This window comes from Fomitiporia mediterranea, assembly GCF_000271605.1.
Source record: "Fomitiporia mediterranea MF3/22 unplaced genomic scaffold FOMMEscaffold_15, whole genome shotgun sequence".
In the NCBI taxonomy this organism is placed as follows: domain Eukaryota; kingdom Fungi; phylum Basidiomycota; class Agaricomycetes; order Hymenochaetales; family Hymenochaetaceae; genus Fomitiporia; species Fomitiporia mediterranea.
This window is the reverse complement of record NW_006760400.1, coordinates 1,462,307-1,477,235: the sequence shown is the minus strand read 5'-3', so window position 1 is coordinate 1,477,235 and position 14,929 is coordinate 1,462,307. Positions and strand designations below refer to the sequence as shown.

Genomic DNA, 14,929 nt, shown 5'->3' with positions numbered 1-14,929 from the left:
AGCCAAGTCCCACCTGCACAGGATAAGATATACGATTGACGTAAAGTAATACAGAAAGCGAAGTAAAGCATTTGATACATCTACCTATAATTACGGTGAAGTCCAACTGGAAAGCAATGCAAGTCACAAGCACAAAGTAAAGAATGAATAACGAAGAGGAAATAGAACGTTGCAGTGTAAGATATTACAACGGAGTAGTAGGACAATAGTAAACGGCACAGAATATGCCAAAACAGCGAACGCCAGATCACTCTAGCTCAGCTTCGCTTTCTTCGCGTTACCCTGATCTGAATTTTCTCGTAGATCACCCGTCGCAGGACGCTTCTTCTGAGTCCGCACTCGTGCTGACTCTTCGCGAATCTTATCCCTCATGCGAACGGCAGTCTGACCCACTTCACTCTCGAGCCCGTTGAATTTGATTGCATTATCAACCATCAGATTCATGTCCGCTTCCCAGGCTTCAATCGAATCGTACTTGTCCGTCTCAAGCTTGCTACGAATTGTTCGAAGGTCCCTCGCATCACGTTTCGGAATGACATCGTGATAGTCCGGAATCTGCAGTGCAACGGGGTCGACGGGTTCCCAAAAGGCAAACCACCTGTGAAAGACCATGAATAACAGCGGGGAAAAGAGGAATAAGGGGAAAGTGTATCTTACGCGACATCGTTCATGAGCTTCGTCATAGCGCTCATGAGACCCCGCTTCTCCTTGAAAGATAGCCTTTTCTCCACAGCTTTCGGCCATTCTCTCCTAAACACCTTTTCGACAGACTCTGCATTTATCACAGGGAGCGTGCCTGGTGGATTAAATTGGCGGCAATTCGCGAATATGAGTTCGATATCGCTACCGAATTCTTCCATAGTAGAGTAATGACCCTTTTTGAGGCGACCGCTAATCGTTGCGAAGTCCATGGGATTCTTGATTTCGTCATAATAACTATTAGTGTAAAGGTGAATAGAAGAATATTATGATACAATGAAAGAAACTAACGTTGGGCAGCCGTCTCGTATTGGGTCCACAGGTTCCCTGAAGAAGAATGACTGAGGTAAACCTACGAGAATCCTCAAAAGATCGCGGCATTTGGCTTCGTTGATCGGTACCGTGGTACTCGTCGTTGCCATGGGCGTCGCAGAACGAGATTTTTTCGGCCTGTAAGGAGCTACTGAAGAGGCTTGCGAAGAAGGTGCGGGAGGAACCATATCTGCCTCCTTCTCTTTTCCCTTGACAGATTTGGAAGGCTGCACGGGTCTCTCCGTCAGTTTCTTTGGCTTTACTGGAGTCGGGGCAGGTTTCGGTGAGGATATGGGCAAGTGGGTTGAATGTGCCGCTGGAGAATGATGCTTCTCGACCACACTCGAGTGCTCGGGTACAACCTTTGGTTCGGGGCTTGCAAGTCGCAGAAGCTCTTCATCTGCATCCAATTCGACGACTTTACGCGATTTCAGACTCGACGATTTGGTTGGTGATTTTTCAAGTTCCTCCATCGCAATGACTTCTTGTAGTAGATCGTGAGACCCGTCATCAATGTATGGGGGCGGAGGCATGTCAGTCGCCTTTTCAACCGTCTTTGGTTTACGAGGCTTCGGAGGGTGCTTAGCCTTAAGCGGTCCCGCTTTGGAAGCCTCTGTGTTCGCCGCTGGTTGGCTTGGACCAAGCTTCAGTTTCAACTTAGGTGCAGATGAAGTGGGCTCTGGGGCTATAACATTCGTATCTTCAACAGGCGCGGGAGCTGGAGGTATCGAGGGCTTCGCAGCAGCTTCGAACTTAGGAGCAGCCTTTTCTGCTGACGTCACAGTAGCATTTATCTTTGTCCAGACTAAAATGTTGAAGATGAGTTAGGTGCGAGCCATGGCATTAACTTGCGATCGCAACATACCTTTATCAAAGAAAGTCTCAAGAGCAACAGACTCATTGTAAGCATATGACCCCTGCGGGTTATATGTACGGCAATTCCGGATCATCAACCGAAAGTCTGACTCAAGATCCTGTCGATTTTTGTACATCCCATTCTGCAACTTGTGGCCCATTGTCTGTAGGTCCATTGGATTTTTAATGACATCGAAGTAACTGGAAAAAGTGTAAACAGGCATTTTGCTAGTAAAATTAGGATCAACGTACTCAGGGGCTTTGTCTCGAATAGGATCGACAGGCTGCAAGAAGAGAAATGCGGCTTTACAGGTGTTAAGCCGCTTTAATGCAGCTTGACAAGCTTTAACATCCTGTATGCTCATTCCACCAGATTGAGACTTCGGGATAGGCTTGTCTTTCTTCTTCGAACCTGGAGCTGCTTTGGATGGTAGAAGCGGGGGAAGCGGCTCTTTGAACCTTGATTCTGCAGCTGGTGCGATATTCTCCGTATCGACAGAGGCGGGAGGCATAGTAGAACCAGACGGTGCCAAGCGCAACTTCGAAGGAGCATGGGACGTAGATGGAGTTGGCGTAGATGGCGTGGCCAAACTCTGTTTCCGCTGCCCAATCTTTATCTGAGGCTTTGAGACTTTAGGAGCAATCTTGATACTGCTCGGAGTCTGCATCGGAACGACAGGGGGAGATTCAGTAACTGGAGTCGGAGGTAGATGGATGGTATTCTTCGGTAGAGGTTCATCTGCCCCTCGGACAACTAAATCTGCGAGCTTGAGCATACAAAGTCGCACATCGAGATCAGCTTGCGGGTCGCTGGTCATAATTTTCAGCCTATGTTCAGATGCAAAACAACGCTCAATGGAAATGTACTCACAGTATAACGGGCATGACACATGTTCGCAATATGTCGCTCTTTCCAACTTCCCTATCTTTTCGCAGAGCGCGAATCATAAGGTCCACCTCTGATTTCTTGCTCTCCTTCGCTTTATCTGGCGCAGTGCCGTCTTCCTCAATAAGAAGAGACTCTGTCTCTTTTGCAGGAGCTTTGATCTCGCCAATTGACGCAAGTAAGGCCAAACTCTCGCACATATTACGGGCAACTTGTCGTCGAACTGCTCGCGATGAATCATTTGCAATGACCGCAAAGATATAAGTCATGATCTTCGGTGTATACCACTTCGTAAGGAACAATCCATCAAAACCGGCAAGGCGAACTTGAGTCGCATTACCCTCCCGAGTGCAGAGTAGGAAAATTTTCGGATCGCTCGGAATGAGATTTGCCATAGCAAGCATGATGTGGAACTACCCGAAAATCGTAAGAAATACATAAAGACATTTAGAGAATTACTCACTTCAAGCGAAGCGATAGTGACTACATTGTGCACCGATGGAATGAGTCGGTCCATGCTTCGATACCGGTCAACTTCTGTAATAGCGGCTTGCAGTAATTGATGATCCTCTCCGGTTATATCGTTCTTTGGTACGGACATGGTGAGCTCTCCTCGCTCAGGAGGAGCTGTTGAGATGGTTGCACAAGCCAGCGCAGTTATGAGGGAGGCAATGTAGTATGCATCAGAATACTAGTGCAGAAAAATATAATCAGGTCGATACGACGTCATTAACATGGGTGTTCACATACAGCATTAGTGGTATTGTCGTTGTATCGGAGCTGGTCAATAAAAAATTGTCGAATTTCAGGTGGAGTCTTGCCGTTCTCAAATCGCACTTGAGAAATAGCATTGACGAGAGCCTAGAACGTGTTATATAACTGATATTGTTTTTGCAAGTTCAAGATATACCTTTCTAACGAAATACTCCGCAACATCGGAAAAATCGTTAGGGCGAGGAACGAATTTGTGGGAAAACAAATCTTGGCTAGAGTCCTCAGGCTCGTAGCAGTATCGCAGAAATAGTTTGAATAAGTGGAACAACCCAACGAAGTCGAGCCTACGAGAAGCGCACTAAAACACAATGAAATTAGTCATACAAAAGGGAAAAAAATGTAGCAGCGTACATTGACAAGCGCCAAAGCTGCTTCACACCTAACGCGGAAGAAGTAGTTCGTCACCAGGACCGTTTTCGTTAATGTACTAGATACGATAGGGGTCGGCTGCCGAGCTAGTGCATGTACAGCCTTTTTGAATTACAAATGAGTTCAGGTAGCGAAATCCCACGTTTAGATACTCACCTCCACCTGTGCAACTACATCTCGGTCTCTTTGAAGCTGGGAAACCCACATATAATCCGGTTGTTCAAACTGTATTCGTGCGATCCACTCAAAATCTGCATCCATCCTGATCCATTCATACGTAGCGCCTGCCATTGCCTGCTCTTCTTCCTCTGTCCAGTCTGTTACCTTCCATTTCTCGCGCTCCTCCTCATTCTCCCAAATTTCCAGGCCAAAGCTCATGTCGACCATCCCCATGGCCTCAGCAGCCTCAGTATCACCTTCCGCAGCCGCTTGCGCCGCTGCCTGACGTGCAAGATACCGTTTGGTATTTCGCCTCACCCGTTTGTATTTTGTATTGAATGGCACTTCAAAGCGCTTGATCGGCGAAAGGATGTCGAGCACGTGTTCATAAGGCGTTCCGTCAGCTTCGTGGATCCGAACGGTCATCTGGCCCTCAAAGAATGGAACTGGCTTCAGTAACGAGTTCGATATCGGGTCGTTCTGATGAATTGCGTACGCCGGACACTCTTGGCGCATCTGAATCTCGACAGCCATCTTCTTCCGATTGAACGTAGCAAGGAAGCTAAACTGAGGGCATCCACTGCCGTGTATCCACTGATCAACGAACGAACGCAAGTCAACGCCGCTGACCTTCCTACATGTCCGCAAAAAGAAATGCGTTGATAAACAATTCTGTGCCATATCGCCAGCGGTAGCCGAAAGGAAAATCTTTGGCAAGACGCGGGACAGGCCAAGAGATGTTCCGGATTTTCCAAGGCGTCTATCGAGGATATGTAGCACAAGAGGGGCTTTCAAATTGATGAAAGCAAGTGTCGATGCATCAGGAGGCTCCATACTTCCTGGTTGACAGATTGGAGGCATAGTTCCATTATCAAGTTCCAATACTCGCTCTACGTCCTTCTTCAGGCGAAACCGGTATTCGTTGTTACCCATATGCTTCTTAAAGCAAAGGCCTGCAATATAGAGGCCCAACCCATTCACAAGCCATAGGTCCGACCAAGTCTTCGGAATAATGCTAATTCCTACCCACTGACAGGCAAGGCCATGCAAGAGAACCTGACGTGATTCGTAGACTTGATCTATGGCGTCGTCCCCGTGAAGTAAATCAGACGAAACGATCGTCAAGGATGCACTATCAACTCGCTGCGACAATAGCTCATCCACGAATAGTAATGTGTACGAGCCAAAGGGATATGATCCACAATCAGTGATGTAGGAATTCAAGCTTGACCGCACGAATGACGCCATATTGGACAGGGAAGATTCGTACCCAGGTAGGCAGAACGTATCTACACGAATCTGAGAATTGACAGTTTCTTCAGCATGGCCACTCCGTTGTTCTTGTCCAAGCTGTATCTGATGGTGACAGAAAGGCCCTGCAGCGAAAGCAACGTGCTGAACGGAAGTTGGGACATCCTGTTTAAAGTGATATATCACTTTATTGGCATTATTCGGATGGGCGAGCTATGGAAAGATTAGCAAAATGCGAGTGATAGACAACCGTTTCACGTGCCTTTGATTTCAAATTTCCGCTACAGACAACGACTGTTGGAGTAACATTCAGGTCGTCATTATCCACGTCCATGTCATCCGTTGTGCCTTCCAGTGTCTTTGGTACAATAAACTTGAAATCCCATATACACCTTTCCCAAAGACTATCGAGGCAGGGAATCCAGCACCTCGCTGCGTCAGGCGATGAAGAGGTCGTATACATGTGCGGGACACGCTGAGCCAGGCGTTAGGCGGGAGAAAGAAGTTATTCATTTACTGAGACACTCACATAAGGATACGCATCACTAGGCAAAATGAATTGAATCCCTTCAACGGGATTTTTCAAACAGTAGCTGATGCGAACTTGAATAGGTGCAAACTCTGATGAGGCTTGCTGAGTCAGAGGGATGGCATGGGCTGGAGACTGTGGCCCTAGCATCCCAGCTTAAAAATGGTCAGAAAGAACAAGCGCACATCAAAGCCACGACGTACTATCGCCGTTCAGCATGCCCGCCACCTGTCCGGAACTTCTTATTGGTACCTGCCTCGGAATCGGAATAGCAAGCTCTCCTTCGTCGCACTCCGCAAGCGATGAATACATCTTTCGTTTGACCTCCGGATGTCGGTGACAGTCGGTAATATCCGACATAACAACGTTCGAAAGCGGGTCATGATAGATCCAATCTTGCACATTGTATCCACCAACTTGTATAGAAGTTATGGCTAAAGTGTCAAGTCGATGAGTCTCGAACAAGCCTCTGAGATAGCGTCACAACATACTGCATTGTCGCGAGTGCAGATATATCGTTTTCAAATCCTTGCTCGTGGGTACGATCGTCAATTCGGTATACCCCTAATCAGAGCATAATAATTAAGACAGACGACATAACACGTAGAGAACACGACGCACGAAGAATAATCCAGAGAAGTCGATCTCCAATACGACATTCTGCTGACTAGTAGATATCAAGCAGAGATCAGAAAGTCGCGGAATCTAGCGAGTAAATGGGTACTTATATTGAGAAACCTTTGCGAACATGTTCACGCTGCATAAGACGCGGACAGAACTGGGTTCAAATGCGGTCGTTCCTAACTCCGCTTCGATGAAACCGGCCGTAAAAGTAGGAGAACAGTATAGGGTGATGCGGAATGCGCGTTTTGATCAGCAGCGAAAGTTGCGCGCTTCGACGTCGTCGGTGTAGTAAGCTAAGTGTAGTTGAACGCTGAGCGGATGAGCGTGGCTCTTTGGGAGGTCCGCGTGACGAAACTGTGACGCCCGTTGGATTAGTCAAACATATGCCTTATATGTAAAATATCACGTGATATGTTCTTAACAACAAGTTTCGTTTCGAAAGTTCAAAGTCAAAGCCTTTCTCAACATTTTGATCTCTATGTCTCATCTTATTGTTTAAAGCGAGGCTTTTCTTAAAAACAATATTCCGGGGCTTTTTTTGGAGGATTTCCGGTCTCACTCACTCAGCATCTTTCCTTTGCGTATTATGTTCACTGGACTGGTTCGTGTAGTTCCACTGTCTGCGACTGCAGCATATTGGGCTCTAGCTATACGTTGCTCCTAGATCGAACATCTCGGTCACATTTCACGTATCGTCAGGGACGAAGGTGGATGCACACTGACTATCCATAATGCTGCTCCCGTGTTGGGCGACTGCCACATTGGTGACTCCATTGCAGTAAATGGAGCCTGTCTCACTGTCACGGCATTTGACGCTTCAGAGGATAAAGAGGGAGGCTGGTTTGAGGTCTGGCTTGCGAATGAAACGCTAAGCCGGACAGATCTCGGTAAGAGGTTGTCACTTTGCACTACAAACAGAAATTTGATTTACGGTGCATACTTTGCGGAATAGGAGACAGGAAGGTTGGGGATCCTCTTAATCTCGAGCGTGCGATGGCTGCGCATGTACGCTTTGGCGGGCATTTCGTACAAGCACATGTTGATACGACTGCTACCATCATCTCTCGGACAGCGGACGGTGATTCTGTCCGCCTGGTTTTTCAGCTTGCGTCTCCAACGGCCTCTGTGCCATCGATCCAGCAATATCTAGTCCCCAAAGGATACGTCGCGATAGACGGTGCATCTCTGACAATCACTCATGTTGATGATGTTTCTCACTCATTCGAAGTGATGTTAATCAAGCACACGCAGGAGCGGATCACGCTGGGCACGAAACAAATAGGTGATAAGGTCAATATTGAGGTAGACATGGTTGGAAAGTATGTGGAGAAAAGCGTGATTGTCGCCTTGGGCGGAGAGGGTGGCAACGTTGGGCTCAAAGCGCTGGTGAGAAAAGTAGTCCACGATGTCGTGAAAGAGAAAGGCGTAATTTGAAGGGGTACCTAGCTTTGTTCTATGTGAGACGCTTCGGGTTTGCAAAACGATATGATTAATTTGTTTTTAGCTTTAAAGTCATAAGGTGCTTCGGAAACTCGCCGTCTCGAATATGTATTTATAACTACTTGGCAGAGTGCTTTGGTCGTACTTCGTCTGGATGTTGTGCACGCCAATGGTCTGTATAAAATTCACCAACGACGTTTACTATATGTTTGACCTTCATATTTTTTTCCTGGAGTTCTTTATAACATTCATCGCAATTGGGATCCAATTTCGGAAGCTTGTTTTGGATCTCCTTGAGTCCTTCCTGGAATTTCACGAGTCTCTCTTTCTTTTTCTGATCTTTATCACTAATGTGTGGTAGCATTTGGTCTATTCTGTTGAGGCAGAGTCCAATTTCCTCCTCTCGCTCTTGGCTAACTGCATTCAATAAGGAAGGTATCATTTCGTTCGGGTCGAAACCTAGGTTGGTAGCTTGCCATGAGTGACCCTCGTCATTAGAAGTACGGTCGTTTTGCAGCATCACTGCTGAACTTCTGTATTTCCTGCAGGTGTGGTGTCCAGCTCTATTGAACGAGGCATTTCTGGAATTGTGGCTTTCACTCATAGCTTGTCTACCACGTATCTGGTTTGGTTGATACTCAGCTCACTACTTGTGTATGCACTTCTTATATCCCTGAGATACTTTGCTAGTTTGTTGTCAGCCAATGAAGGAAACACAGCTCACATTTATCTATGCACATCAGGAAAAAGTCCATTTAAATATAATGAATTACAGTCCATTTAAAGAAATATTAAGGTAAGGAAAGTATAAACTCGACATAGTGTGATGCAACAGACTAACCCAATTTGGATGCAAACGATGATGGCGAAATACGACATTCAGTATCCCAAAAATGCAAATTTGAGCCGCATAGATATATTCAGCTTAATCTAACCTACAAAAGTATGTTTTTGATTTTTTAAAATATTGAGATTCGAGTGAGTTATTTCCAAAAAAAAAAACTTATTTTTTGGTACCAAATGTACAGAAATGCAATTTGGTGAAATTTTGAATTTTTTCCCGAAGATTTTTGCCACTTCGGTTAAATATCTATTATATAATTATTTCTTTATATAGAACACGTGCCTGATGAGTAATATACATTTGATCAGTAAATATTGGCTATTTAGACCCATTTTCCTCTGTTCTGCCTATAATGCCCTAGCAAAAGGGAAGGGATAAAGCCAGAATACAGAATCTGAGGAGTGATAAACTTGTAAGATATGCTTAAGACTGAGTAATAAACAATATAGCTTACCAAGAAATAGGCTACAAGTTCAAGCCAAATCTTATGGACTGACAACAAGGAAGAGTTCAACACTCCAGGTTTTGGAGAGGATGTAAAGACTGTTGTCCCAATTGAGTCTGATGAATTGATAGACAGTACTAGGGTTATACTAAATTCAACTACTGGATGATGCCTGCCCCTACTACTGAAGCTCAAATGGAAAAGCATGTTCAAACATGCCTTGATTCTATTCCTCTTGATTTCTTTCAAAAGTAAGTACTTTAAATCTTTCTTTCTTACAAAATTGATTTTATTATATGTTTTGTAGGTATTGTAACTGGTCTGCTCAGTTCATGGATGTATATAGAAAGGGGTTGACAGGAGCACAGGCTCAATGGGCAAATAAGAAATACTATAGCTATAGAATCCTTCTAGCTAGTATTCTGGCTGAGCTGTAAAACCATAATCTATATTTTTTTTTGTATTTACAAGTGCTAAAAAAAATGTCGATGTCCACCACTCGATTTTTGCCATCAGGGTCCTTCCTAATGGGGAAGTAGCTGTGCTGTGACTGATGTGACATACTATGTCGAGTTTATACTTTCCTTACCTTAGCATTTTATATACATTGTAATTCATATGTAAGGGTTAGAACACAACTATAAGGATAAAATAAGGTATATTAATGTATATAAAGACTCTAAGAGTGTTATGAATCATTACAATTCATTGAATACATTATGATAACCTTACATTATAAGCTAAAGTATTATACTTAGATTATAATTTTGCAAATAGTCTTATATTTACATTGTAAAACAGATTGTGTTATCTGTATAAGGGTTTCAACTACTTATAATATTTATATTACTGTATTTAGGAGAATATATACATGCTAGAGTACTATTAGCTATATTATAAAGTAAATTTATACATTTATTTTACATCTAAATACAATAATTGATTTGTTTTACAGCTTTGCTACTATCACGAACATTGATTACATAATCGACTGCTGAAGATCGAGTGCTTATAATGACGCATTTGTCCTCGTCACTTCTTTATCTCATGCCTCCACCATCTCCTACAACTCTCTGCCACCCGTTCAACGCTAAGTTACTGCTTTTGTTTTCTCCAGTCCAGTCCTCTGCCTGCAAGCATCCTATCAGCAGGCACTCTGCCTGCAACAACACAGACAATAAATACTGCTGTAACTCGTCTCTCCAATCTACTGTTGCAGTGCCTGTACTGAGCTTCAGATCCCATGTTGTGCCACCGAGCTGACTACACTGTCCTTCAACGTAAAGCGGTAAGCAGCCAGTCCACTTCATAATCGCCTGCACAATAGTTGCTCATCCCTCTCCTCCCAACTTCTTGTCTCCCTTCCATCCCTTCTGCTCCTCGTTCTGCTGCTTGCGTTGCCTCTCTGTTATTGTCCTTCTTTCCTTACACTCACCTTCATTTTTCATCTGCATCTGCATTATTGACCAATGTTGAACGACTTCTTCAATAACTCCATGCATTCGCATACTTCTTCCTGCTTTGCAGCACAAGCAACAATCTACAGGTATGCTCGCAACAATGTCTAGGTACGACTATGGTACCCTGTCTTTGACGCTGTACACACTCTCCTTCCCCACCCACTGTTCCAAGCTTGACGTGCCTTTACATTCCCCAGTGCTGTTCATGACACTGTTTCGAATATCGGAAGCAGTGGTCAACCACTCACCCCTCTGCTGAGTCTGTCCATACCCTCCACTTCACTTTCTCTCTTTGAGCCAGAACCTCCCAGAGATACACCTTTTCAGCTATCCATAATTACTCAGCCCACTGTACTTCTGATTGTGAGACGTAGTCAGAGCATGCAACGCGCGCGTACAAACACGGCTTTGCCTGCAGCCGAAATCAGCTTGTTCAACGCTCCGGATCTCAACCCCGGTGCACTACTCACACTTGCTTCGCACTGTCGCAGTGTGTCCATCACCTCAATCCACTTATCCACTCATGCCAATGCCAACACTCACGCTTACACTTTCAGCCAGTCAATCTCACAACCTGTGTCACAAGCGCAACAGCAACCTCTACAACTTGTGCAATCTTACAACCCACATACACGCGTAATTCAACTCGTAGGGACAGAGCAACGACTAAAACGTAGTGACGAAGACTACATCAAACGATCCGAAAACGCATCCATCCTCTTTCGTCACGAATGCTGTTTGAAAAAGAACAAGGCGGAGGCAGCTCGTCATACACTGTAAGTACTGTAAGTGTCTCTTCATTGGCATCTACCACTGATTCTGACGACTACAGTGAATCCGACTCGCCCTCTGCTTATAGTTCGCTGTATGGCTGCCCTTCGGATATTCGTACACAACGTGCAGTGGTGTGTGCGAAGTGGAAATGGCAGACTTTGCTGATTTTGAGATGGGTGATGCAGAGTGATCGAAAGGACAGGGTCAACTGCAGACGTGGTCATAACCGTTGAGCCTCTCAATGCCCTCGCTTTCTGGTGGTCTGTCTGGATCTGGTCAAGGGATGAGCCTGGCAATCGACACCCGTAATGCACTCGTTCGCCGCTCGAGTCTGATCCGATCCCAACCTCTGCCTACTCGTATTCGCATCACAGCAGACACGGACACTCTCACTCGCTCTCTGCACAAATCTTGACACAGGCTGCACTATGTATGTGTTTCAGTTTATTTTCCTTAATTATCATAGATAATGATGTATTGTACAAATATTTTAATATAATTGATTTTTGTTATTTTAATAATGAATGGATGTAAGGGAAAATTATTATTATTAAGAAATAATAACTATGTATAGTCTCTGTAAAACATTACAAACACGTATCACCCTTTCAAAACTTGGTAATCCTTACAATACATTTCAAAAAAGGGAGGTCCGATATTATGCATTTTATATGTTTAAAAGGGGTATTACCCTTATATACTTTTATTACATTAATAAACCTTACAGTACCTTATACAAAGTTATACTATTTTATCAGAAATCGAGGTCCGATAATTTGTAAATTACTTTTTTTACTTTTTTACTTTTTTCACACCATTATAATGTAATATAACCTTTTAGACTTTTTCCCGATGCACATGCAAAATTGGTGCCTATATCTGGAAGAATGCATACCTTTTAATATTTAGTATGGTACCAACGTTATCAAGCCAGCGGCTCTTTGCTTACTAGCTTTATGTAGCAGACAAAAAAGTATATTCAGATGCTTTGATTACTTTCTTGTTCACCAACTTTGCAAACTAAATCTTTGAGCAGTTAAAAAATGGTTCTAAGGCCAGACTGTAATTTGATGTTGTATTTATCAAAGTACTTCATTTACATGGAGATGTAACTTTGCAAAAACCCAGTTCTGCATCTGTGTCTCTGTTGTAAATTTCAGCTTATCCATCAGGAAAAAGTCTAAATTCTTGTATTACCTTATAATGGTATAAAATAAATGAAAAAAGTAAAAAAAGTAAAAACACTTAGAACAGATCTTGGTTTCTGAGAAAGTACTACAATCTATTATAAAGTCTGAAAGGTTTGTCCATTTTATAAATGTAAATAAGGACTTTTCTCCTTGGCAATATATAAAATGCATTACAATGGATCTCTAAAATTACAAGGTTAAATCACCCTTGTTGATTATGGCAAATATTATAATTGTTTATAAAGCTCTTAAATTGTTTTAATATCTTTCCAATAGTTATTTTTCCTAACGTCTGTTTGTTATTGAAATAACAGTTTATAATTATATTGAAACATTATGTAAATACATTATAATCTACAACAATTAGGGGTGAGACAGGTTGTGAGATTGATTGGCTAAGAGTGTGGGTGTGAGCATTGTCAGCATGAGTAGGTAACTGGATTGAGGAGATGGATACACTGCGATGGCGTGTAGCGAGTGTGAGTGGTGCACTGGGGTTGAGATCCAGAGTGTTGAATGAGCTAATTTTAGCTGCAGGCGAAGCTGCATCTGTACGTGCACACTGCATACTCTGACTATGTCTCGCAATCGGAGGTGCGGTGAACTGAACCGTTGACTGGGGGGTGTATTCCCGGGGCGTTCTGACCTAAAGGGAGAGCTGCGCCTGTGAGACAGGTTTAGAGTGATTAGCGAGTGACAACAAGCAAGAAAAGATGGATGCACCGTGACAGCATGCAGCGAGTGTGAGTGGTACATGCAGATCGAGATCCGGAGCGTTGAACGAGCTGATTCGGACTGCAGACGAAATCGTGTCTGTGTGCGTGCGCTCTATTGTCTATAAACAGCGTCCAATAGGAGGTACCGTGAACTGATCGTGGATTGTAAGAGCGTATCTCTGGGACGTTCTGGAACGAAGGGAGATGGCAAAGTGGAAGGCGTTGACGGACTCAACTTGGACAGGTGTGAGGAGTGGCCGCTGCTTCCGTTATTCGAAATGGTGTCATGGACAGTACTGGGGATTGTAAATGCACGCAGCGTGGGTCCCTCGAGGGTATTTTCAGGCATGGAATGGTGGGTGTGGAAGGAGAGTGCGTGCGGGGGTCTGAGAGAGGATTGCCCCTCGGGAGTGGTCGTACATGGACATTGTCGCGAGCGTGTGCTCGTCGATTGCTGCTTGCGCTGCAGAGCGGGAAGAATGCATGGAATTATCGAGGAAGTCGTTCAGCGTTGATCAACAATGCGGATGCGTGAATGCGAATGCAAAAAGGAAGGCGAGCGTAAAACAAAAAGGACAACGGAGGAGAGGCAACGCAAGCGGCGGAGCAAGGAGTGGGAGGGATGGGAGGGATGAAAGACAAAAAAGTTGGGAGGAGATGGATGAGCAACTATTGTGCAGGTTATTGTGAAGTGGACTGGCTGCTTACGCTTTATGTTGAAGGACGGTGTTGTCAGCTGGGTCGTGTCATTGCAAGATCTGAGGCTCAGTGCAGGCATCGCAGCGGCAGATTGGAGAGACGAGTGCAGTGATGTTTATTGCCTATGTTGTAGCAGGCGCAGAGTGCCTGCTGGTAGGACGCTTGTGAGCAGAGGACTTGACTAGAGAGAACAGAAGCGACAACATAGCGTTGGGGGCAGAGGGTTGGGGAGATGGTGAAGGTAGGAGGTAAAGGAGTGACGAAGAGAAATGCGTCATTATATGCTCTCGATCTTCAGCAGTTGATTACATAAGCAACTATAATATGAGTCGTCAACTGATAGAACATTTCAATTATTGTATTTAGGTATAAAATAAAATTATTGATCTACTTTGTAATATAGTAAAAAGTAATATGACATGTATATAGCTTTCTAAACACACTTATGTAATTATTACAAGTAGATGAAATAACTTTTACAAATATTGTAAACTATTTGTATAGATAGTCTAAGTATAATATACATATTATATACTTATAGTATACTTTTATTAAGATAATAATGATACAACAAGTGCTCTTACACTATTATATACATTAATATACCTTTTGCATAAATTAGAAGGCAACAATAACAACAATATTATTATTATATTATAAATATCACCCTTTCTTTAAAATTATAATAAAAATGTAATGCAAGCATAATACTTTAGGCTATTATACAAAGTTAGTATAATACTTGTAATAGATTGTATTCATCCATAACACTTACTTAGCCTTTATATACATTAACATGTCTTATACAAACTTTACAATTGATTTACAAGTCTTGTAATTACTTTATAATATACATACAATACTTATGTTACTTTACAAAGTCTACAATATATTATAAGAAAT

General features: G+C 43.5%; 4 protein-coding genes across 4 annotated transcripts; 3 read left to right on the top strand and 1 right to left on the bottom strand.

Annotated features, from left to right (window-relative positions):
* Positions 1-252: 252 nt before the first annotated feature.
* Positions 253-6,584, bottom strand: FOMMEDRAFT_161628 (uncharacterized protein; the record flags this gene model as incomplete). Its single annotated transcript, XM_007271118.1, has 17 exons — positions 253-598; positions 658-936; positions 991-1,816; positions 1,877-2,067; positions 2,119-2,676; positions 2,738-3,165; positions 3,216-3,443; positions 3,503-3,613; positions 3,672-3,824; positions 3,878-3,997; positions 4,052-5,518; positions 5,595-5,780; positions 5,835-5,989; positions 6,038-6,268; positions 6,326-6,398; positions 6,456-6,501; positions 6,559-6,584. 17 exons carry the CDS (start codon positions 6,582-6,584, stop codon positions 253-255), a joined length of 5,424 nt encoding a protein of 1,807 aa, XP_007271180.1.
* A 460-nt stretch (positions 6,585-7,044) lies between these two features.
* Positions 7,045-7,892, top strand: FOMMEDRAFT_31787 (riboflavin synthase; the record flags this gene model as incomplete). The annotated part of the gene is made up of 3 exons (XM_007270887.1): positions 7,045-7,059; positions 7,123-7,345; positions 7,411-7,892. The coding sequence occupies 3 exons, from the start codon at positions 7,045-7,047 to the stop codon at positions 7,890-7,892; spliced, it is 720 nt and encodes a 239-aa protein (XP_007270949.1).
* A 2,399-nt stretch (positions 7,893-10,291) lies between these two features.
* FOMMEDRAFT_23582 (uncharacterized protein) lies at positions 10,292-11,871 on the top strand. The gene is made up of 4 exons (XM_007270871.1): positions 10,292-10,475; positions 10,715-10,785; positions 10,845-11,423; positions 11,480-11,871. Exons 1-4 carry the CDS (start codon positions 10,431-10,433, stop codon positions 11,652-11,654), a joined length of 870 nt encoding a protein of 289 aa, XP_007270933.1. The 5' UTR covers positions 10,292-10,430; the 3' UTR covers positions 11,655-11,871.
* Positions 11,872-13,060: 1,189 nt separating this feature from the next.
* FOMMEDRAFT_161625 (uncharacterized protein) lies at positions 13,061-13,862 on the top strand (the record flags this gene model as incomplete). Its single annotated transcript, XM_007271117.1, has 5 exons — positions 13,061-13,090; positions 13,149-13,205; positions 13,343-13,432; positions 13,498-13,743; positions 13,797-13,862. 5 exons carry the CDS (start codon positions 13,061-13,063, stop codon positions 13,860-13,862), a joined length of 489 nt encoding a protein of 162 aa, XP_007271179.1.
* Positions 13,863-14,929: the final 1,067 nt, after the last annotated feature.